Source organism: Phalacrocorax aristotelis, chromosome 14 (genome assembly GCF_949628215.1).
Source record: "Phalacrocorax aristotelis chromosome 14, bGulAri2.1, whole genome shotgun sequence".
NCBI classification, from domain to species: Eukaryota; Metazoa; Chordata; class Aves; order Suliformes; family Phalacrocoracidae; genus Phalacrocorax; species Phalacrocorax aristotelis.
In genome coordinates, this window is record NC_134289.1 from 7,275,253 (window position 1) to 7,299,996 (window position 24,744).

The 24,744-nt window shown below is 41.0% G+C and overlaps 1 protein-coding gene across 2 annotated transcripts in view; it reads left to right on the forward strand.

The window, feature by feature from the left end:
- Positions 1 to 12,023: 12,023 nt before the first annotated feature.
- Positions 12,024 to 24,744, forward strand: part of RTKN2 (rhotekin 2) — a 38,007-nt gene continuing 25,286 nt past the window's right edge. For both annotated transcript variants that reach the window (XM_075109724.1, XM_075109723.1), the window contains exons 1-5: positions 12,024 to 12,127; positions 16,180 to 16,379; positions 18,406 to 18,464; positions 22,633 to 22,686; positions 23,609 to 23,726. In XM_075109724.1, the coding sequence (XP_074965825.1) occupies positions 12,089 to 12,127; positions 16,180 to 16,379; positions 18,406 to 18,464; positions 22,633 to 22,686; positions 23,609 to 23,726 (470 nt within the window). In that variant the 5' untranslated portion in view covers positions 12,024 to 12,088. The remainder of the gene's footprint in view (positions 12,128 to 16,179; positions 16,380 to 18,405; positions 18,465 to 22,632; positions 22,687 to 23,608; positions 23,727 to 24,744) is intronic.

The window sequence follows — 24,744 nt, forward strand, 5'->3', positions numbered from 1 at the left end:
GGGGTTTTGAAAGTTTTTAATTTACATAAGCAGAGACATAAAAAGAACAGTGATAAGCTGTGGTGGCAAATTCAGTTCTCTGCCATATCCAGGCACATGGGAGAGCAGTCCCAAGCCCTGTGGGAGGCAGCGGGGCTGTGCTTCCCCTTCCCCTGCTCTGCCACATCCCTGACATCTGTGCCGGGGGCAGAGGGGACTCTGCCTTTGCAGCTCTATCTTTTATCAAGGAGGTGAGAGCCAGTTGCCTTTAAAGCAAAGATATTCCCTTCTCCTGGAGTTTGGACTTGGCTTTGAATAGACTTATCAGCGTCATAGGGAATGCACAGCAAGTGGCCATGTTCACAGGTGGATCATTTTTCACCCCTGTTTGAAGATCCCTTGTGCAATGGAAAATGATGTCGGGGTATATTTATCTGCTTGCAAACACCAAGTTGGGAATTCTCCTGTTAGGTGGGAATGTTATGTCTGTCCATCTACGTCAAAGATGTACCCTTGTTATAAGGAACCTGCTGAGGAAAAGAAAATTACATTTCTGCAGAAGGAAGTGTGGCAGAAATGTGTTTCACCTCTTTTATGGACAAAAGATCCACCAAAGTCCGTGTGATAGCAGCTTGCATCAGAGTTGTAAGGAATCTGCCTTTAAAGTATAGCCTAACTCAGCAAAATGTGAAAACAGAGCAGAAAAAGCCGTCAACAAACCGAACCAAGCAGGCAGAGCCTTTGCCCAGTCCTACTAGGACAGACACACTGGGACACACAAGACAGTTCAGACCTGCGTCTTTAATGGCATCTGAAAGTATACTGATTGTCTTGGAAGTTTAGGGACAATTTGCTTCTATTCCTTCATGCTCTCTCCTCTTTCCTCTTTTCTCCTCTTTTCTGATATTCACAACAGCAGTTCATTTTCTAGTTTGTGTTACATGTAAAGGTCTGGGTGATGAGCTATTGCTGCCCCGGGTGAATGACTGGTAGGCTGGAGGTTCCTGCAACTGGGCAGGACACTGAATGGGGGGAATTAATGGGGCTTTCAAAGTAGCTGGAGAGGGGCTCACTTAAACCAACAAGCTTCCTGCATGATGAAGGGGAGGAGGACACTATCTACAATAAAGGGGCAGACTTAGAAGGAAAGTACAGAGCACTTACTAGTCCCTAAGCGCTAGTGAGATGGAAGAGCCTGGTTCTCTGTGGTGTTTTAGCTTTGCTGGCAATGTTCCGTATTCTTGTTGCAGTCAAGCAACAGCTCAAACTGGGCAAGAAAAGCAACATGGCTGCACAGCCGTTCTGAAGTCCTTTGCCTCTTCTGCAACAGGTTGCGTGTGTCAAGGGCAGAAATTTGTTAGGCACAGAGGGTGAAATTCACCACAGCACACGGGGCCAGCATGAAGGCAAGGCACCTTATGTCCCTTGTTGCAGCCCTGCTCTTGTCTAAATGGTACTTACTGTGGGAGTGTTAGGCACTAACTTGCTGCGGAAATGGGCCTTTATTTACATCTGGTATTTTGCGCCAAACGGCCTATGTTAAAAAAATGTCTTGTATAGTGCAAACTGAGGCATGAGTTCATTGTCTTTCAGAGGACAATTTTATTTTTGTTGTTATAATGAATGCTACCCTTTACAATTGCTAAATCTACAGAGCTCAGAGCAAGGTGATGGATCATATTTAATACTTGCTACTTTGAAGGCACTGACTGAGCACGTTCAGCTAATGGTTTTACGCACAATGCAGATTCTTTTCAAAAGAAGGCTCTGAAGACAATGACGTTCTCATTTGCAGGGGCTAAAAAGTGCAGTGAACTAAAGGTATATATATACAGGTAGCAAACAAAAGGACAACAGCATGCTCTAGCTAATTTTAAGAGGTATGTATCCTTGGAAAAATTAATTAAGTAGAAGGCGCCGTCCTTGGGAAATATTGTGCTCCTGCTACTGCCACATCTGCAATGAAAACATAGGAATGGTTATAATTTGAAAGATAAGTAACAGCTGATATGTAAAAAGATTCCCAAAAACAGATGTTTTGGCATACACGTTTGTCTTTCTGGCAGTAGGTCTTGAAGGCTGTGTGACTAGACACTTCTAGCTCCATATGAGGCTGGAAACTGGAAGAACGTGTCTTCACCAAGGGAAAAAAAAGTATTGTGGTGTGGTGCTTTCTATCTTTTCCTAAAATTTCATGCCCCCAGATGGCTGTTAACTTTATATAATTTGCAGCCAAGGATCCTCCCACAGGGAGCAGGAACAGAGCCCAGACTGATCCCATCCAAATGGGGCTTGCTCCCATCTCCAGATTGACTAATTCCTATGTTAATCTCAGGTGAGCCTTCCTGCCGTGTGAAATATCCCCTACAGTCTCTCTCCAAGGCTTACGTGAAAGCTGCAGTGCTACCCAGGATTTGAGTTAGGGCACATTGTCAGCTTCCTATTCTCTGTTGAAACATTTTAGCCTAAACTCAGGTTATTTGGTTAGATCAGTAAATTTAGTTTAGAAATGCCCAGAGGTGAAACCATTGGCAACAAGAGAATGATTCATCCCTTACAAAAATCTGAGCCTTCAGAGACATAGCCTGGAGAAGCCTGTTTGCTCTGGATGGCTTTCTAGCCAACTATTGAGATGGCTGCCAGTAAAATTCAGTTGGTGGCATGGAAACCAATATGGTGCCAATTATGTATGAAAGTTATTACCCCTAAAATGGTCAAAGATGTAGCTGTTCTCCACCAACTTAGCGATGCTACGTAGTAAGATCATTTAGAAGGAATGCCTAAAAATTTGTGCGACTGGGGTGGTGATGAGAAAAACCTGTTCAGATTAGTAATGTGTGTACTGCCTGCACAAAAGCTGCCAGCGAAGATCTGGGTGCTTCAGTGCCTGTTGGTGCCAATCGCCTGTTTAAATCAGTTCAGCAACAGCGTGTACTTGTCTGCGTCACAGGCAGATGTAACAACACACATATGTGTGTGAAAGAACATGCCTCTCACTAAAAGTGTGGAGAGAGATGTGTGCTTGGAGAGGGACTTTGAGTGACACAAAGGGCAGCTGAGGAGTGACAACCCACTCATGCCTTTCAAAGCGCCCTCCTGGGCTGGTGTTTTAAAGATGGAAGTGGATACAGGTCTGGAAGAGACTGTGTGACAGAGTGGGGGTATTTTTAAAAATTAAGACTGTAGTGTCAGTGTCCACACTATGAAATGGTCTTCATGTTAGGTAGCGGCTTGCTTTTGCTTGCATTTTCCCTCACAAAATCTAACGCCTATATATGTAAGTAGGATGACTCAGTGTTGCAGAGGTTGATGATGGAGGGGGTCAGCGAAGACATTCCTGACTCAGGAAAGAATAAGAGAAAGCAGAGATTTTATCTTGTTGGTTAAAACCGCCTATTGCAGGCCTTTGTGCACAAACACTGTTTGCACAAACATATTTGGCAATTATCTTAAAAAGGTGATCCTCTGTGTCCTAGATCAGGTTTGGATAACTTCCCCTCTGGGTCTGTGTTAGCTGCTTAAAGAACCTGTTATGAAAAATTTACTTGCTGTTTGTTGCATTTTCTTTAAACAGCCTGATTACATTTTGATGACACTGTACAAACACATGGTTAGAATCAAGTGCTAGAAATAGCTTCCTAGAACTCAGATTGGTTTTTAAAATAAGCAAGTAAACATGTGCATGTAAGTCATGCATGCATCCAGGCAGAACTAGTTATTTTTATTCTACTAGGTGAAATTGTCTGTAAAAACATGAGGTGCTATTTATTGTTACCACTATTTATAATTTAAAATGCTAACAGTGACATGAAGTGTTGTCTCAGCTCATTTAACAGGCTGTAAAAATGGTTAGGAGGGTGATAGAAATCTCTGACAAACCAACCTCAGGTAAAATGTAGTTACCCATATTTGCTATGCAACCCCTGCTTTTTCATAATGTTGAGTAAAATGGGTTGTCTTATTAGGCAAAAATTACTATCATTAGCAAGAAATGTTTCCACCTCACACTGAGGAGAATATAGATATAGCCCAATATCATTCCCTTCCCATGGTTTGAGTTCAAGGGGAACTGGAGTAACAGGAAAAAATAGCTGGGCTGGCTTCCCGCAGTGAAACCAGGGAGAGCTTGAAGAAGGTACGCTGCCCATCACCTCGGCTGTGGGGCGTTCACAGGGCATAGCGTCCTTTGCAGAAGGTTTCTCTCCTTAGATCTTTCTACCTTAGGAAAAAGATATTTTAGTCCCTCTTACATGTGAATGGGCAATTTTGATTCAACACTGGAGTGATTCAGAAAAAAATCGTCGCCTGTATAAAAGATGTAGTCTCTGACACTGGGCTTATGCCCAGAAACAACCTTACATCCTTAAGCAGGGTCTCAGAATTGGCCGTGCCACGGCAAATGCTTTTTGTTGCATTATGGCTCTTTTGAGGTTTTGTGGAGGCAAGTTATTTCACAGTGCTATTGCACTCTGAGGGGGAGAAGGAGGGGCACCGCCTTGGCTCTTGTCACTGCTGTCAGGAAAAAAACACAGCCAAGTTTGGATTTAGGGGCAAGCTTAATGGAGACACAGGGACTAGGGATGCTTAGAACAGAAAATTAACTGGCAGTTCTGAAAATTTAAATCCTTTTATCCCTATGGATGTATTTCTTTAAGCACTTGAGTGGACGAACTGCTCAACAATTTTTTGGTATCTATTTCTGCAAGAAACAGGACATAATTGCAAGCCAGGTTTTCCTTAAGGACCAAAGGCTTAAAACTACTGATAGAAATTTCCAACCACAAATAGTTATCATGTTGCTTTTAAAAAGTATTTTGATAGTGATGAGATATTATGTGGTTTTTACTGTGTTATTTTCATGAGATAATATTTGCCTTAATCCTTCTTGGTTTGGCTCTCTTTCTTTCTTGGCCTGATCCATATGACAAATGCCCATTTATGCAGCTGGTACCCAGCTCAGGACTTTGAATAATGCTTTGTGACAAGGCAGGAAAGACTACAGGGCGATAGACGGTTATAGCCCTAAGTGTAACTGGGAAAACCCTTGAGACAAACCAATTGCTTACGGATGAGAATAATTCCTTAGGGCACAGTGAGAGTTTGCAGCAAACTGTAGATTCCTACCCGTGCCCCTTTGAATATCCTTCCTGAGACAGGATCAAAACAATCCAAAAAGTGTGTGAAATGCAAAGAAATAGTGTATGATTCACTAGTCCTACCAGACATGGGCTATTGTGCCTCAGTTATCTGGGAAAACAGCTGTCACCTCAAAATGTGCCTTGGTAAGAGACAGTCGCTATTTACTTCCATAGCAATTGTGCAGTGCAGGGGGAGCTTGACCACCTGTGGCTGCCCAGAGGGCAGCTTTTGTTGCTTGCCTCCAGACCACATTGCTGTGCCATTTTTCTCTCCCTAGATGCCTACACTCCGGTACTTGGAAAATATCAGACCAGACTACAAACTCACTTCAGGCAGATGCCATTTCCCAAGTATTGTATTCTGCAGAGATATTCTAAATCGTATGGGGAAAGAAAAAGAGACCATCTGCAAATACTCAGCCTGTATCAAACTTCAGACAAAAGATATGATGCCAATCCCAAGAGCTAATGGGAGAATCTCTCCCTTTTCCTGGGATATTGCTATCAGAAGTGCTTACATCTGCTCTCCCAGCAATAGATGGTAGTCCTCTTGTCACCGAAATCGGGAATAAACCTCGTAACACCAATGTAGTGTTAAAAGGCATGCTTGCTTTATTCATGGCGCCAGTTGCACGGGGGATTGCTCCACCTAACGTGCACACCTTACGCACCTTTCCCATGTGATTTATATAGACCAAAAATGTACATATTCATTTTATCCATACATATTTGATATTATTCTCTTTGGTGATTGGCACAAATTTGCTCGCTTCACATGTAAATTATTGTGCAGACTCAGTTGTCCTTTCCCATTGTTCTCTTTTGAGTAGGTGGTATTACTGGGTAGGTGGTCCATGAGTCGGTGGTTGCGATCTCCCCCTGCCAGAATTACCTTTTGCCTACTTGGCTCTTAATCTTGGCAGTCCTGGCTAGTTTTCTCAGTCCATGAAACCACATTTTGTCATCCTCTTCTGACAGAAACACATTGTCTATTGTTTTGTTCGCATTAATGATTACCTAGAGACTAAAATACAGATCAAAGAATACACTGATTTGTATACTCTATGTCCCCAGACTTAACATCCAGTTGGATAGGGCTGTACAAGGAGTATAGCAACATCCATGGTTGGCTACTTCCATCACCCTGGTTACACTCTGGCTATCAGAAGGAAGGTGATTTTGTCATTATTTTCTCACGTAGGAGTTTATCTTTAGATTTGTGATATTTTCAGCACACTTACTCCCCGTTTCAAATTCAAATGGCAATCCATTTAAATGATCCAGTGACTTTCCACTTGCCTGTGCAAGATCAATTAGGAAAAATCATAACAGACCTGACCCTAAAACCAGAACATGTAGCACCCAGTTAGATTCTCACATGGCACAAAATTCTGACTTTACCCACAGGCTGCCCAGCAAACATTTGGATGCAACTGTCTCAGATATTTTACACACCAAATGCCACCTGCAGTAAATATACAAGAAATCAAAGCAGGACTCTATACCCAACAGAGAAATCCTGGTATAAAGGTATGATATGGGAGTGACAGTGTAGAACTTCTAAGAAATCCTTTTTGTTCTGAACATCCCTTTAATATTAAGCAGCTGAAATGACCTCTCTGGGTCTATGGGACCATAATTTCTGTGTGTGTGTAAATGTCTCCCTATTAGCAATGACTCCAAGTAGCCAATTTCAACCAACTCTGATGTTGAAAGGAATGCAAGATAATTTAATTCCTTCCACTGCTGTGGAGATTGGAAGTTACATAGAAAAGAGAGACCATATAAATTTCTAAACTGAGGGAAAGGATGCAAAACTCATGCTTTGTTAGACACGTTAAGTGCCTTCTGAGCTGCAGGAAGGCTTCTAGTGAAGCTATCAATCACCTGTGAGGATCCTTGTCCTACAGGATACCTCTGTTGGGGTTGATTTTGTACTTATGTGGGGACCACATGTGAATTGGCTTCAAAACCAATGCCCCTGGTCTCCCAAGCAGAAACAAAGGAATACATGTGACTGGTCTACCTCAATTAACCACACTTCATAACTTGTCTTGTGCATGAGTAACTTTAAGACATAGAGGATCATCCCACTGCAGTTTAAAGTCAAGCAGTGTTTAATTTGATTTTTAATGTTTTGGGGTTTGATCTCAGAAATCGTTTTCCAAATCTACACGGTGATGGATTTTTTTTATAACTTACTATTTTTGTTATGAAATGTATTTTGAGTACATTTATCTCATATATGGTGATTTAAAGAGGCTACAGCAATTTTATCTGGAGGCATTTCAAGATGGGATTGACATCAGGAGTACCGGGAGGAACCAGTTTCTGGACTCTTACCTGGAAAAAGGAAAAACAATTCCTTGCGCTTTTTCAGCCTTCTGCAGTTTGTTAGAAATCCTACAGGAATATACAGCGATCAACAAAATAATTCACTGAAGCACCTGGTGTCAATGTTTTGTTGATGGCGTCGCACAGAGACGTGGCCCTCGTGCTATCTGGAGCACTACAGCAGTTGAAGTAGGACTGCAGAATATTAAAAAACCTTGAGCAGAAGATGAGCAAGCTTTCAGGGTAAAATTTATCTGAGAACATCTGAAATAATAAGAGTTTACTCTAAGCTATTCTGGCTCGTGTGTCTCATTACCAGAGAAAGGTAAGGATGATGTGTCCCAGCTAATTTAGGCACGTGCATGTTTTAGGATGACATCTTCAGTGACTGACTCCATGACTACCTTAGAGAAGATGCCTACTTCACACTGCTCGGTTAGGTAAAGAGGAGCCTACAAACTTTTCTCTTGCCATGGCTTTCACCTTGCTAGGGTTAGACGTTAGCTCACTGTTGTCAACCAGATGATTAATTTTCACCTTATCCAATCAAAACTGAAGCAGAAGCGCATAAGAGTGAGGTAGTTACCCATACATAATTTGTTTTGTAGGACTACATGTTGACCTTCTGCCCAGCTAAGTGAATGGAAAGACTTCAACTGACCTCAGCAGGATGAAATGAAGAAATGAGTTACTGAGGCTAATAATTTTGCCTTTTAACTTTGTTCTGGCTTCAGAAAACATTCAGGTAAACACCCTAAATTCCAGTCTCTGCCCTTTTAACCAATCTGTGATGGTCATATGTCATGGTAATCAGTCAGTGGCAATCAATGGCAACAGTTTGCTTTTCAGTTTAAAATTAAATAAGTAGAAGTCAGTTATAAAAAGCCTTGCAAATTCTTTTCCATGCGTCCAGTACAAATCTTCATATATTTCCATTTAGGATAAATCTGAATAGGAATTGAATAGATTTCTACTGGCACACTCTGATGATATTCAAGGAGTAGGTGTAGCAAGCTGTGGGAACTAAGAAATTAAGAAAAATATTGCAGTGCTGTCAAGAGTAGGTGTAGACATTTTGTACCTGCTAAACCAAAATGATGGGCCTAACATTTAAAATAATATGCTGATGTAACACTCAAGCAGAACAGTGATTTAGATAGACAATGATCTTTCCTCTGCTATCCAGTTTCCCTAATACTAGAAGGAAGCCAAACGCTTTGCAATGCAAATGGAGTGGCAAATAAAAGGATAGTGTGAAGGTGTGATTCATCTGAAAAAAATGTTTCACTTAAGAAGCCCAGAAGGCAGGATATAGATCCCCTATTTAATTCACCCTGCCGCCTTCTGGCTTCTCTGCACTAGCGCAGCAGTGACTATGCAGTATTTTCCTTGTTTGGTAGGTCGTGCCTTGGGTTTCTTTGCCCTTCAGTGGAGGCTCGTCTGGAGAGGAAAACATGGTTACAATGCTTCCTTTTTTATTGTTGCTGTCTGATGGGATTACTCTTAAATTTGGGAGCAGAATAGTCACTATCTGAATCCCAAATCTCTGGATAATAGAGATGGCATAAAGCCTTCATTTCAAGTTAGTATGTGTGCTGCAACTGCAGGACAGCATAGCTGGAGTTAGGCTTGGAGCGTGGAGAGAACATCTCGCCTCCTACAACACCTGCAGAAATGCTGTTTAAAGCCTCAGTCTCATGTTTGCTTAAGAGAAAGGACCAGAAGTTCGGTGAAATGTTTAATTTTGTAATTAAGCATCTGACAGATCAACTGAATTATGAAGCTTGATTTTATAAAGAAAATACTGAACGGCTCTAGGAAGTGAACCAAAGCAGAAGCAGGTGCAATAGCATGAAAAGCCAGACTTTGCAGCAACGTGTTTCTAATGTAGTGGAAAACTGGGCATTTGAACCAGCTCAAGAGCAGATACACACGGAGCTTGAGAAGATACTATTCACGTTAATTAGGGCTGAGTCCTACACATTTAACTCCCACTGATTTCTTAAGGGTTCCAATTCAAGTCAATGTCAGTAGGAACGTGTAAGGGCTGCAAGCACAGGCTCTTTACGCTATTAGTAGTCACATTTTGGGACTTATTAAGACTGGGATTTGCTGAACAGACTGTACTGCAAAACCATGCTAATTAGCATCTAAAATTCCTGGAAAGCTGCCACAGATTCCTGGGAGCTGTCTGCACCACCAGCAAAAATGGCTTTAGAGATGCTGATTGCCTGAAATAGGTTGAGGCATAACTTGTCCTTTTGCAGTGGTTTTTATTGCATCTGTGTAGCCACCCTGGCTTTTGACAAAAGCCTTTTGGTGCACACCTGAGACAGCTGTTCTCGGTAGTCTCGCAGGGAGTGTTTCTGGAAAACTTGAACCAGTGGGTTTGTTTTAGAGTCTAACCTGGAGTGCTGAACTGCTTGGGATGATGCTGGGCGGAAAGTGTTTCACTCTGTCTTTTTTACATATTATATTAGTTCTCTGTGCTAGTGCACTATGTTGTGAGTTGGTGAATGAATTTTGGTAAGGCAGAATTACAGTGATTCCTTCCTTATTTGTTTACCTCTAGAGTAAGCCTATAATTTCCAGCTGCTCCCATAGTTTAAATAAAACTCATCAAAGGCTTTCAGCATTGATATTTGTTGAGACTGGAGCTCCTCCTCACTTTCATTGGCCAAGTGTTGATTCAACAACAGTGCAGTTCAGTTAACTTAAGACTTTCACTTCTTTGGTTTCAATTCCAGGAACGGTCTCTTCATGATGTGTTCCTGTTTCTAGTTTTCCTCTGTAGCCCAGAAAATCACTTGGAGATTTTTGAGGCTCAAATCCCATCCCCGACTGATTCAGAAGAGGCCAGACCACACTTTTAAGAGATATGCCTTACCGTGAAGCAAAAGAGCACACTGATTTGGCATCTCGTGTTCTCCCTTCTTTCGATGGGTCTCTCTTGATGTGTCTGAAATCCTCAGCTTTGTAGCAGAGACGACAGTGTGAGGCTCCTGCTGGGATGCATGAAGGACCGGTATTAGGTGGAGACTTCCCTTCTGATCTCCCCAAACCTACCCAATGACGGACTTGGCTGTCCATCGCAGCTTGTAAGGATCATACTTCGATTAAGCAAAAGCCTTTTAGCTCCCTGATGGGATTTCTCCACTGGACATAGTGCAGAAATATGACTTTTGAGAAAGTCGCAGTAGGTAAAGAACAGGGGGAAGTATCTAAAAATGGGAAAAAACTTAGTGTCTATAAATATATAACCTAGGGTAGGGTGTCCCAGTTGTGGCATGTGTCCTGCCAATGGTACGCAGAAGACTTCAGGATGGTACGAAGGTAATTAATGAAAATCTGAATGCCTCCTTACTCTCAGGAACACAGCCCAAGATGGAGACAGGAACTGGTGAACAGCTGCCACCTCTGCCTCAAGGTGAGGCTCGAACACTTTGGCAGGCAGCAGAGCTCCCTGTCCTCTGCCTTCCACGAAGGAATACATACCTTTGGTCCCCAAGTTCATGATTTTCCTTGAAGGCTAGACCCCTGTGTTTGTGTCCTGGTTGTAAATGTCAGGGGACAAACAGAGCCACCAAGCACCTATGTGAAATCCTGATGAAGCAACGAGGCTTTTCAAAATTTCCCTTCTAACTGCATTTTCCTATATTTTAAATAAGCATATGTTAGCCAGGAGACTTCTGTCTTCTCTAGAAAGCTGTTAGCAACACTGTGTATCTCACTCATTCCAGCACGTTTTACTTCTCACAAATGTTGACAACCATGTGTGAAGCAATGAGGATCCGTGCTTGTGACCATCACCCGCCGAGGAGGAATTCAGAGAGGAAAGCCAAGAAATCAGGGATGAGGGATGGATGGGAGACACTATTTTGGCTCATTTGTTGCATCTGCTGAAGACAACCAGAGCTGCAAAACTGGCAGCAGAAGAAAGAGATGGGTCCCATTCCTCTCCGGTCAACCCAATGAATAATTAATACACTTTTAGTATATAACAGTATAATATACTTTTCAGAATACATGCTACTAGCACAGCTATTGATGTGCCATCATATTAAAGATGCATAATTAAATGAACTGCAGAAAACCAAGAGCATGGTTAAAAATTCATGGCTTGCTTTAGAGCGGCGGCTGCGTACGGAGCAGCAGTGAGGGAAGCGGCTGTAACCCCCCCTTCCAGCTCATTTGAAGAATATTAATCAGAAAGAAGCAGCGTCAGCCTATTTCTGAAAAAGTAAATTAACATGGAAAAAAGGAACAGGGAGCCAGGAAAAGCATTGTCTGCAACTTTAGTATTCAACGCTCGCTATTCTAGGCAAATAACACGGAGTTAATAATACGATCCATGATTAATTAATTACGTTAATGACGCGTTGCTGCAAATACAGCTGCAGGGTCGCACGGGACACCTCGGGCCGCGCCCGCGGCCTCGCTGCGCGCCCCAGCGGCGCGAGGAGCAGCGCCGGCTGCCGCCCTGCCCCGCCGCGGGGCCGCGCCGGGCCGCTGCCACGCGCGGGCGGCCCAGGCCCGCCGCCGTCCCCGAGCCGCCGGAGCGGGCGGGCGGTGGGCGGGGCCGAGGCGGCCGTTGCCGGGGGCGGGAGTTTTGAACGGCGGCGCCGCTGAGGAGGAGGATGCGGCGGCGGGAGCCGGGCGCCGGGGGCGAGCAGCCGGTGAGCCGCGGGCGTCCCTCAGCCCCGGGGCGGGCAGGAAGGAGGTGTGGGACGGGACGGGACGGGCGGCGGCGGCGGCGGGTGCCGTCCGTTAGCGCCACGGGCCGGCGCTGCCCGCGCGCTTGCCGGCTCTGCTCCGGCCGCAGGCTGCCCGCGGCGCTGGAGCGCGGCCCCGGCGGCACGGCGGGGCGAGCAGCCTCCGGGCGGGTCTGCGGGCCGGGGGCGGCGGGCGAGCTGCCCGGGCGGAGGGTCTGCTGCTGCGGTGGGCCGAGCTCCCGCCTCACCTCTGCAGGGTCGCGGGTCCTGAGGATGATCCTTTCTAGCTCTTTAATCTCTTAGCCATTGGTTCCCCTGTTAATGAGGGCTTTTTTTTTTTAAAAACCTCAAGTCACTTAAAAACCTGAATTAGTTGAACTCAGCTGTGTCTGTAAAGCTGTTACTGTCAATTGCAACAAACACTCGTTCCTGCGTCTGGCTAGAAGTGGCCCCAAGATAGGATCTTGACTTCAGAGCCTCTGTTTTAGAATGCTCGCTGCCTGACTATTTGCTTATTTTAAATAAGCATAGTAGACCTATGGGCTTTAGACTTAAGCCTCTGTGGTAATAAATCAAAACTGTACCTTGAATAATGTCCTGAAAGCCTGTATTTAAGATATCAATTAAATGAAATAAATTTTCCCTTTGTCCTGCCCTCAGCAGTACCCATATGACTTTTCTTAGCTGCTGTTGTTGGATTTTTCTGTTTGTGTTGTGACCCCATCACCTACGTAAAACCAGAAACCCTTTAAAATGTCTTATATTCTAGGTATACTTAGGTAGGGAATACAAACACTCTTTCTGGAGGAAGTATTGCTTATGCTGTTCCTGAGTACGGGGTTGAAAATCTCAGCAGCTGTTAGTAATCTTGGCTGGGCTTCGCTGCCACTGGTGGGGGAAGGATGGAGACCGCAAGGGAAATGGTGCATTAGTAGACAGCATATGGCAAAACAGTGCTGTGTCATTCCTCCAAGTCCAGATGGTGTGCTCGTATTTTTAGAAGGAACTGAAAAAAAGAAAAAGAGCTGACCAATTTTTTTTGTTAGACTTGAAGAACTTCATACGTTCCAAATCAGGCTGCTAAGTGATTCCTTCAGATGAGATTTATACGGTGCAATTATTTAAGCTATGGCCCAACAACCATTTAATGCTAGTCCAGAACACTTTGTGTGACCTTGGCTGAGGTGTAGCATGGACTAAATCCTGTGTAGTTCTGAAAGTTGCAGTATTGATACGTGCAGGTGCCCCCAGCTAGGAGAGTTTATTTGCTCGCCGCAGTTATGTACCAAGCGATAGACCTGGAGAGGAGCTGCTGCTTGTGCTGCCTCAGTGCAGAGGCCTGTTACCCTGGGAAATGTTGGGGGAAGTAACATTTCACTCTTCTGAGGTGAAATTCAGCTTTGTAACAGCTAATGTATTAGCTTAGGCTCAAAGAATGAATAACTGTTTCTTAGGGGCAGCTGTGGTTCTTGCTTAGCTTTTCATAGCCGTGTAAAATTTGACTCAGAATAAAAGATGGACGACAGCTATTTTCTTCTCCTTTCCTTCTGGAATGAGCACTGAGAAGTGTGGACAGAGAAGCAGGTGCTGGGGATGTGTTGGGGTTGGTGCACTGCTTTATCCTGTGCTGGTTGGGGTTGAAAACTTGGATAGCAAATCCAGGAGGGGGGAAACTGGGGTAGCCTATTGGTGCCATACTGGGTCCCAGGCCTGCCTTTGTGTATTGACTGTAGGGAATACCAGCAGAACTTCTATGGAAAACATCTCTGATGTGAGCTTTGGGAGCTACTCACCACCAAACAACCCACGGGTGTCAGAGGATTGGTGTCATGGTAACCCATGCACATCCCAGACATTTCTCATGGGGTCTGGGATTGAGAGCTCTTAGCTTCTAGAGTCCTCTGTACTTTATTAGTGTCTCCCATCACGGTGCTATCTAGTCATCATCTGTGTTCTCACTGCATGACCTAACTGTCTTAAACACTGACAAATTCAGTAGAGCATGTATTTGTCCTGCTTTGCCTGAGTACACCAGCCTGGGGTCTTTATCATCTTGGGGGAACCCACCTCCTGTATTATCTGGGGAAAATGAGAAACTATGTGTGTATGGGGTTAGCGACTTGCTGGCCCTTGATGTAGGGAAGAAACAGCTTCTGTATGGCTCTAGGTCCCATTTTAACAAGAATGAAGTTGCTGTCTGTAACAGCAGAGGTAGGAAATGGACAGAAAGGCTTATACTGCTGAAGGTATCTGATAGCCTTTTTATAATAGTGCTCTGAGGTGGCTGGTAATCAGCTCCATTTCAGATGCAATGTAGTAGAGTATTACAGCTCTTGAGCATGTTGCCATGCTGGTGCTGAGTGTGGCTTATGGACTTACTTTGCCTTTATGGTAACAAAGCAGGGTGGTTTGGGAGGAGAAACACACTGTGAGCAGATGGAACAGCAGCTGAAACATTGTCTGTCTTTACATTATGGCATCAGGCCTTCAAAAGCAATAAAACCCACTCCGGCAAAGTTGGGAGGGAACGGGTGGTGGCTATGTAGTGAGCTTCCACCTGCCTCTTGTGACTGCTGTAAAGGGTCACTTTCTCCTGTAAAGGCAGCTAATGACAGAGTGAGTCCCAAGTAAAGAAGAAAAGCATCTGCATTATCCCTTTCATGGGTTCTGGATTCCTCGGGTACTTGAGTTGCAGGGAAATTAGCTCCTTATTTCTATCCTCATTAGAGGCTTGAGGGAGAGCACTTGCTGGTACTTTTCTACCAGCTGAAATACTGAACTTGTCAATTCAAATTATTGTACTGTAAGTTTTGGTCAATTTCTAATAGATCCATCCCCAAAGCACTTGTTTTGAGTTCAGATATAGTATAAAACTGAAAACTGACAAGATGCTTTTAATTCCAGAGGGATTTGAGACACACTTGCTCAGTGTTGAAGAACCTTCGCTCATCACTGACTTGCAATGTATTTGCAATGCAACCCTGTAATACAGCGACAACGCTCTGGTTTTTAAGTGTCAGAAATATTTGGTTCGGCCAGGGATGGCCACGTAACAAGGAAATGTGTATCAGAGTCGTCAGTGGCATCTAGCACACCTTTGGGTGTGTGTGGTCCTTCACCTTAATTATCTGCTGGCTTGGTGTGGATTGACCTCTTTGAAGTGGCAAGTGAGGAATGATGCACATCTATAAATATTTTCTCCAAAAGTAGGTTAAAAAAAAGTTGACTTCCCAGAATTTTTTACAATACCTTAAAAAAAACCCCACTCCTTCAAAAAAACCAGTGATGCGGAGTTCTAGTGACTTGTCAGGCATGTCTGTGTTATCTCATACTTTGAATGAAAAGTGTGCATGGCTGTGCCATCAGGCAAGGCGTGGTCCTTGTGTAGTGTGGAAGCTACCACAGCTGGCTGACTTTAAGCTCATGGCCTGGAAGAGTCAAGTATTGGCATATTATCCATTTTTTGCTTCTGGTGTTACCTGAATTTTATATCAACCACAAGTGGAAAAAAAAATTTTTTTAACCCTTTTCAAGATGGCCAAAGAAGTAACGAGATTGAATTTCTGATTTAAAGAATGAGTTCTGATTTAAATTCTGAGTTTAGAGTTTATTTTAGTAGGGATCACTCTAAAAAATGGAATGTTAATTTATAAGCTTTGTTCAGTTAGGCTTCTCAATGACCATATGAGGGGACCATATGTTATTGTCCTATGAATGACATGTTGAGGCACATAAATTTTTAGTATCTTTCAGATGCTACGGTGAGTTCATGTTACTACCTGGTTTGGAATTTGCATGTCTAATAGGTATAGTGAATCTGTTACATCCTGTGTTTTACTCTTTTATTCCTGAAAAGAGAACCATCATTTTACATTTAGTAACCATCATAATGGCTGCATATAATTAAAACCTAGGGTTTTCTATCTCAACTGTGATACGAGGAGAGCTTGTTAAAAGTTCAGGATATTGTTAGTTGGATTTTTGTTTAGTCCTTTGTTTGGTTTTTGCATACCTAGGAATGTGACATCCAAGAGAAGATTAACTTTGAAACCCGCATGCGAGAAGGCATCTGTAAGCTACTTGCAGTGAGCACACAAAAAGACCAACTCTTGCAAGCGGTTAAAAACCTGATGGTTTGCAATGCTCGTATACTTGCATACAGGACAGAGCTACAGAACCAAAAAGAAGAGCCGGTCTTGTGCAGAAGCAAAGAATGGTGAGTAACAGCTCACATTCAAATGCAAGAGCTTTTACTTAGCTGAATTTGTAGCAGCCTGTCTAGGAAAGTGGATTTAAACCCTTCCTTCTGTCTTCCCTCATACAAACGTATATTATTCCTGCCTTAAAACATTACTTTATAAGACCATTACAGTATCTTCTTTTTACTTTAAGAAATGAAATACTAGTCATAATCTTCTGGGTAGATTTTACTCTTGACATTAAACTAGAATTCAGCATCTAAATATCAGGTAACAGAATAGACACATTTTCTTTGTTACCTTTGGCATACGAAAAGGTACCTATCCAAGTCTGAAGGAACAAAACAAAACTATCCAAATCAGGATACTTGGATATTTCTACTTTTTGTTCTTTCTGTTGTTATTAAGGTTCCTTTGATAATGGAATCATCATGGTTAATTGATACCCTCTGCTGGCCACTTCTGTTAACTACAGCAAAGTAATAATACAACAATAATAGTAAGAAAACTCAGTTTAGTTGAAAATATTCTCACATTATAACTCTTGAATGAGCTAAAGTATATGTGGTTTATTTTAATAATGTTACAATTTTTTTTTGCTTAACAGAATATATTTTGGGTGCAATGTTGAGAATTGTGGTGCAGAGATGCTATTGCTCTCAGGTTATTACTTTAATGAAATATTATATTGTCATTTAACATAGGACATGCTTAGCTCCAGTTAATTGTATCTACAGGAACAGTCCTGCTACATTTGGCTTTTAGAAATGTGGTCTAATAGGAGAAACTTACTGAAGAATTGCATTTTCTGACTATATCACCTATTATCAGTGAAAGCTAGCACTTATGACTGTGGTATTCTGTAATTATTGTAGTTGTATTACATTTTCCTAGTGAGGTGAAGATCTTTACAGTGATTCATCTCTTATCTATGTTTTTAACAATTAAATAATATCAAGTTCATATATACGCTGATGTTCTCAACTCCTGGTCTTTGATGTCAGTGACCACAGAATGGTGATGGTACATGTCCGGAACAGGGCAGAGGTGCTTGGAGATATATCTGAACAGCTGTATTAATTTCTTACAGTCATAGTCAGCTGTGTTGTTTAATTGATTTGCGTCTGTCATGCATTGCTTAGAGTTCTGTCTTGGAGGTCATTAGAAGAGATGCGTGCTATAGAGTTACTTCTCTGTCATTTAGATCATATCTTTGATAGTGCATTTGCAGTTCTTTTTTCAGTATTTGCTCAAGACTGGAATTTGGTTAAAGCTTAATCCAGATAAGATTATGATGGTTGAGGAAGAAAATTCTAGGGTTTTAAACTGAATTTTGTCCCTCTTGTAATGTGGGTCTGTAATCTGTGAGTTCTGAAGATACTGTAACTGCCTCTGGAAGTCAGGATATTGGTAGCAACTAGAAATTTTCATTTCACCTTATTTGGTGAGGAGTTAGGAGCAGTGGCAGATGCAAGGAGAACACTCTCTTGTTACTCATTATCTACAGATTGTTTTGTTTCAGTTTAAGGTTGACCTTGAGATCTACACTACGGCTACTTATCAAACTGTCTGCCTGTATGTGAAGTCACAATATTAAGAATGCAACATTTTGTAATTGGCCTCTATTAATAGAGGAGGAGGCAATTCTCTAATGAGCAATAGAACTGATAAATTAAGTTGCTTATTCATTGATGTGTACAGAAGGGGAAAAGTTGATAACGTAAATGTATTTGATTCTGTTGGAGCTAGAAAAGACAAGGAAGATTAATCTACTTGTCTCTTAATACCCAGGTTAAATAAGCTTTGGAATAAAATCTTCCAGGGAATTAAGAAAATTCATGGTGTACCTTCCTTCCAGATTATCCTCAAGAATCTAATGATTCGTATCTTAAACGAGAGATACCAAATTTAACTTTAAAGAAAAGAGTTTGAAATGAGCCATAACATGAAAATCCTGACACTTTTTAATGTTTAAAGGGTTGAGTTTTAGAAGCCTAAATGCACAGATCTCAAAACTCATTTTTCTTTTCTTCTTTTTGGCAGGTCATCAGGAAATGGGACAAAAGACCGGGTGGCATGCAGAGCAAAGGTTGCTATATCAGGTAAGTGGCTGAGGAGTCACTTAATTATAGGAGCTAATTGGCTGGACAGTACCTTATAATACAAATTAAACAAACCAGATGGTATTTTTAAAATGTGTATGTGGTTCAGGGGCATAAATCCTCTTGTACTTGAAGGGGACTTGTGCTTTTAAGTCAGTCACACACGTGCTTTTGAAGAATGTACCTAGTATTTCCATTTTACTTTCAGGGACTTTCACAGCTGGAAGTTCTTTTTTCTGTTTGTCACTAAACACTGAATACATTTCAAAGCTAAATAAGTGTAAGTGTGCTGATAACTTTTCTTCCTTCCCCAAAAAGATAAACTTTGATGTTAGACATACCATGTATGATCACAAATTGAGGGCAGAATTGTAACTAGTATGCAACCATTATTTAGTTCATGCAGGTTATATTCCTACAGCAAAGGTACAATGGTATGGCTTCCATGCAAACTAGTAACAAGACTATTTAACAGTGATATCCTGTAGGGTGGTACACTGTTTCCTAGCCTGTTCTCAGACTTCAACACTATGAATTTATAATTTTGTTTGCCTGTGCCAATAGTGGATCTTACTAAGTTCAGCATTCCTGTGGCTGTTCTGCTAGCATTGCTAACAGATCTGTTTGTGCTCCCTGACCTGCTTCGTTAGAAATAAAATGGTGTAGAAGGGCTCACTACTTAGGCTGTTTAAGTTAATCCTGCATATTTTGACATATCTCTAAGCAAGATAACTTCTAGTAGAAGAAGAGCGATGAGCACATGGTTCAATAGTGTTTTCTGCCAGCACAGCTGTTTGCAGAATGTGTATCTGTCTTTCCTCCTTATGGTAGTTGGATGAAAGCATCTGTTTGCCTGTCTGTGCTGTGGTTGCACCTTTCATAGGATTTGTAGAGTTATCTGCAGTGAAGACTTTAGGATCATATAATACACTTTTATTATCTTTAGAAAATCAGAATTGTGTAAGGACTCAGTTTTTTGTATGAAAAATTTGTTAAGAATATGAAACATTTAGCTACTTTCTTTTGACGGGACAAAAGAAGGGTGAAATATACCACTTCCTATTAAGTGCTATCTGTTCATGATTCTGTCCTGTTAGTAACATAGTGTTCTTAAACTGAAGGGTATGATCCTCAGAAGTATGGCACAGATCGAGGTGAACAGAAAAAGGCATCAACTACCTCATTGTGAACTCAAGTCTGAGAGCTGGGATGCTGCCATGCCTCACCCTTCTTGTCAGAAAGCCTACCCAGGTCCAGTTTACAGCAGGAAAACCTAAATGTTCTTCTTGGCCTCTACTGAGAGATTTATGCTTTCTATAGATCGTCTGTTATTAACTCCTTATTTTCCACTGTGTGTGCCTGAGAAGCGGAGAACTGGGTACATGAGAAGTAATTGTAGGGACAGGCTTGTTTGTGCTTGGCAAGGGCAGGAGCCTCTGGGCAAGATACATGGCTGGGAGATGCTGAGATGGCATTAATATGTGTCTCCTGGGTTCTTCCTTGCGTTGTCTTCTGTCCATTTAGCATGTCAAATCAGGTCCTGTCTGCTTCCACAGCTGCAATGTGTTTGCATCTGTAACGTTTTATTATTGTTCTTTCCCTGTCTTTCCCAATCCTGGTGTAGCACATTGGACATGCTTAATTTCTTCTCTTTTGTATGCTGCCCTTCAGTGGATTTGCAACTGGAGCTGCCCTGCGTATGTGGAAGGCGAGCGTGTGCATGTACCTGCCTTGTGAGAATGCAGTTGTGAATACAAGCAGTGTCAATCGGGAGATGTCGTGACTGAGTTGTCTGGGAGAGGTTGGAAATGAGGTGTGAGTGGTAGTCTTTGTAATAGGACTGGGCATGTAATTTAAGAATTGAAGATACCGAATGGATTTTTTTAGGGGAAAGTAATCCATCCACTTATAAATATATTAGCGTATCATATGGTTAGTACGTACAAGAAGCTTAGACTATTACCAGAAAAATGTGTGATCATGTGGCCAACACCAAAAGTTCAGGAACAGCTATGCAGGAGTACTGAGGAATGTACTCCTACAGAAAGCAACCGTATGTCAGATACTGTGTGGGGAGTGCATCCTTAATCCACATATTTTCACACTTCTATTATTTTTACTTATTTATCCCCCACGTGTGTGAATAAATTATGTAATTTATATTATCGTATCAATCAATTATTTTGTCAGAAGACAATGTATTAAATGTTGATCAAAAAGCATAATCATAATTTAAAGTAATTTTATGAAGGAATCATTGGCTTTAAATCTGATTAAATGTAGTGCTTGAATGTATCCAATTTGAATCTACACGGATTTATAGCTAATGGTGACTGAAATGAAGGTATGTGAAAATTTATCTTTGTTTTTGATAAATGGCAGCTCTTTCAATCCAAGAATGAATTGAAAACTGATTTACAAGTATGTTAAATTTGTTCAAGCAATTGACCAGCTATATCGTGATGATTTTCTGACAAAGGTGTAGATTTCTCAGCTAGCATGATATTGGAAGTGGCATACAGAAGTAATCTTTAATCTAGTACTCTAATTGTTAACAAGACCTATTGACTGCATTAAAATTGTCAGAGTTTGCTGTGATTAAAGATGAAAAAAAGCTTTTATTGTAACTCTTTTCACATATTTATGTAAATTTAAGACCTTTTTTTTAGGAAAGACATTCTGTACTCTGTCAGACACAAAGATAAATATATATGTATTTAAAGTTTGAGAGAGATTTTTGTACCTGTTTTAATGGCACTACTTCTGTTTCCTTATTTTAAAAAACTATTTTTAGAAATGCTTACTATGCAAATGCATCTTTAGAAATGAAAGGCAGTTTCAGAATGTGGTGACATGTTGATTTTTAGGAAGTTGTGGCAGTCTAAAGCTGTATGCTGGCAGTTCACAGTTGAAAATTCATTAGTTTTCACAAACACTTAAACAGATGAATTTGCAAGTTTCAAGACTGAAACAGTATGTATAATATGTCCCATAATATAATCAATCACCTTAAATTTAATTTTTTCATTTAATACAATTTCTGAAACAGAGTGGCTATATGCAGTTTCACTTAAATCAGCGGGAAGTTTTGTGGGTAAAACCCTGTAGGAGTACATGATGATCTGTTGCCAAAATACCATTACTGTTTTGCGTCTTAGCAAACTATATGTGGATTTTTCCATCAGCCTCGTATAAAGATCAACACTGGAGTCAGCAATGCTCCTTTATAACAACATTGAAGATTTTTGTCAAAAGACAATTGAGCTAGTGCTGTTCACTGCTGCCATCATGTGTCACTTAATATATTGCATTAATATACTTTTAAACAACACTGTTGTACTTAAGAAATCGACTTTGGATTTATAAAGCCCCCACTGCATTTGTCTTTTAACAAGGGACTAATAAGAAACGTTATGTCTAAACCTGAGTCCTGGAAACTGGAGGGAAATGTCACTCAGTACTGTGTTGGATTGAGTAGATAAATTGAAAAATTTGTTGAAGAAAATACTCTCCTAATATTAAAATGACAGGCATGACTTAAAATAATGGTTCTCTAATTGCCTCTCTGCTATGGTTCTGAAGTAGAAGGATATTTTTCAGTTTAAAAAAAAAAAGATTTCTAAACTCTTCTTACGCCAACTAAGACAATTCTGGCTGGGAACATGATTACAAGTGATATTTTCTCTGTGGTTAGCAAAACAAGACTTAAGTATTTGCAGTATAAGTATCCCAGCCATTTCCATTAAATTGGTGGAGTTTTTTTCTTGCAGTTGGAAGAGTGGTTTCCAGCACGAGGCAAGCAGAGTTTCAATTTACATCTGTGCGTTAACAATGGGCTCAGAAGCTCTGAGTTCTGAGAATACTTCTCAGAACTATGTTACACAGTCACCCTGAAATGTTATTTCAGGTACTTTCAAATGAGACTTAAAATATTCCTTATCCCAGCATGATTTATAAAAGAAAATGATACTTCAGATTGAACTAATTGATGACTTTTCTTTTGACATTGGTAATAAAATTGAAATAGCTGTGCTGTTCATTGGGCAGAACGTCCTGTTGCCTCCAGAACATCAGGAAAAGAAACAAGAAACTTTTTGTAGCTTGTTTTGATCACAGATCTACTGTATTGGCTATAACTTAATTTCCCTGCTTTTTTTCTTCCCTCTAGATATTCGCATTCCATTAATGTGGAAAGGCTCTGATCACTTCAGCAGTAAAGAAAGTACGTAAGATGTAATGAACTACTGTGATAAGCAATTGCTTATGTCTGTGATTTTAAACTGGTTGGGAAGTCCGTACTCGTTTCAACCCTTTCTTTGACCTTTCAGTAGGTCCATATTTTACTCTGTTGCGTAGTTGCTCTTGACTTGAAGTTGTTGATATAGCAAGTGGAGTTAGTTCAAAGTCCTGTATTTTTAAACCCTAGTGCCTAAGAAGTCCTGAGGAGAAATTCCAGAGGAAGTAGCAGAAAAGTGCTGTTATTAAAGAGATAGCTGAGAACCTTCTGATTAAACTTGTTGTTCTATGTCTTGTCTACACTTGAGAGAGTGTACTGGAGCATGTTTCCAGAGAGAAATTTAAATGAAAGTTGTCTGTTGGTATTGAGTGGATTATTGGATGGTCTTCAAGTACATGCATTTTGCTGTGTCATGGAGATTAACCCTAAATCTGTCCCAGCTGTCACCTGGCATTGATTTCACTTTGATTTTCAATAGGGTCAGAGGGGCTAAGCGTGGCAAAATAGTCTAATCCTATATAGTACATTCATAAAACGAGGCAGGCTTTGGGTCAAATATTTGGTTTGTGCTTTTTTTTCCCTTAAAATCAGTTTTATTAAACCAAATTGCCTTTTCATTAACATTTCTGAAGTTGCTAGCACAAACTACTTTTGATTATCAGGAAAAAAAAAAAAAGTAGTGAGCAGAGAGAGGCATTTTTTCCCTCTGTGAATGTTGTTCTACCTATACAGCAGCTTTGATAGTTCAATTATCATAGAATCCTACGAATAACATTTATGGTGGGAGGAATTTGAGGGCAATTCCTTAGAGGTCTGAATTACTATTTCTTCTACTTTTGTTTACTGGAAGCATTTAGTATTGTGATGTGTAATATGGCTAATAAAATATTTCTTTGGCTCTCTCCAGAATCACAACGCTATGCAGTTTTTTGTTTGTTCAGAATGGGAGCTGAGGTTTTTGATACAGAGGTGGCTATTGTGGATAAAGCAATAACAGATATCTGTTTTGAAAATGTAACCATATTGTGAGTATAACCTATTTCTGTTGAATGAAGTACAAATATTGCTGTTTTCTTTTGAAAGTGGGTATGATTATGAGTAAGATTGGCTGAGATCCACTAAGTTTTTCTGTGGGCAAAGGGATCAGTAGAGGTCCTTTTAATTTAGTGGATGGTGGATCCCCACCTCTGGAAGGTTGATTTTTGTGTACAAAATTATGCTGGTTGTAGATGTGCTACTTGAGCTGTACTTCTTTTCATTTTTGCCGTGAAGCATTTTTCTTCTTATATAAAGAGATAAACAACCTTGTACCTCAAAACCAGAATTAAATTAGTACTAAAACCTGAAAGCGTTATAAAAGTATAGGCATGAATGTTGCACCCAGTGTTAAGTATTATTCTGTACAGCAGGCTATGGTCTCTCTTGATGTTCCCCTAAGTCAGAATTCTCTTAAAACCAGGCCTTCTTTTCCACACCTCATGTTCTGTTACACCTGTATGAGCATGTGCTATAGCCACAGTCCTTTGAGTTGAAGAATACTAGACAGGAAATTATTCACTTATCTTTAAAAGTAACTTTGAAAAGAGTAGAAAGGTGTTCTCATGTACTTTTTTGCTTTGTAATTTTTAAGAGAGTATTGAGAGGCACTTAACTCCTTCCCCCACCCCCCCACCCCGCTTTTTTTTTTATATTAGCAATTCAGATTCAGTCTCCTGAGGAAGACTGACTGGAAAGTTAGAACTACTGAAAACTTTAAATCAAGCTCCTGAAAACTGAGTGTTTGAGAGAGAGTGGATCTTTAAATCAGATTTTAAGCTCTCTTAAACACCTGTTCAAGATAAGAGTGGGGGCAAAGGTTTAAATCAGCTTCTTCAAAGATGTGAGACTTGACCATTATAATTTTCTGTGAAATACTGCAACAAAAGCAGAAGAGGCATTCCAATTTGCTTCGTATTGCCCAAGATAAAGAAAGACTTTTTATAAGAGCCTTTGGGATGGTTTCATTATGGGTATGTGTGTAATGACATGATTGGTACCTGAAAG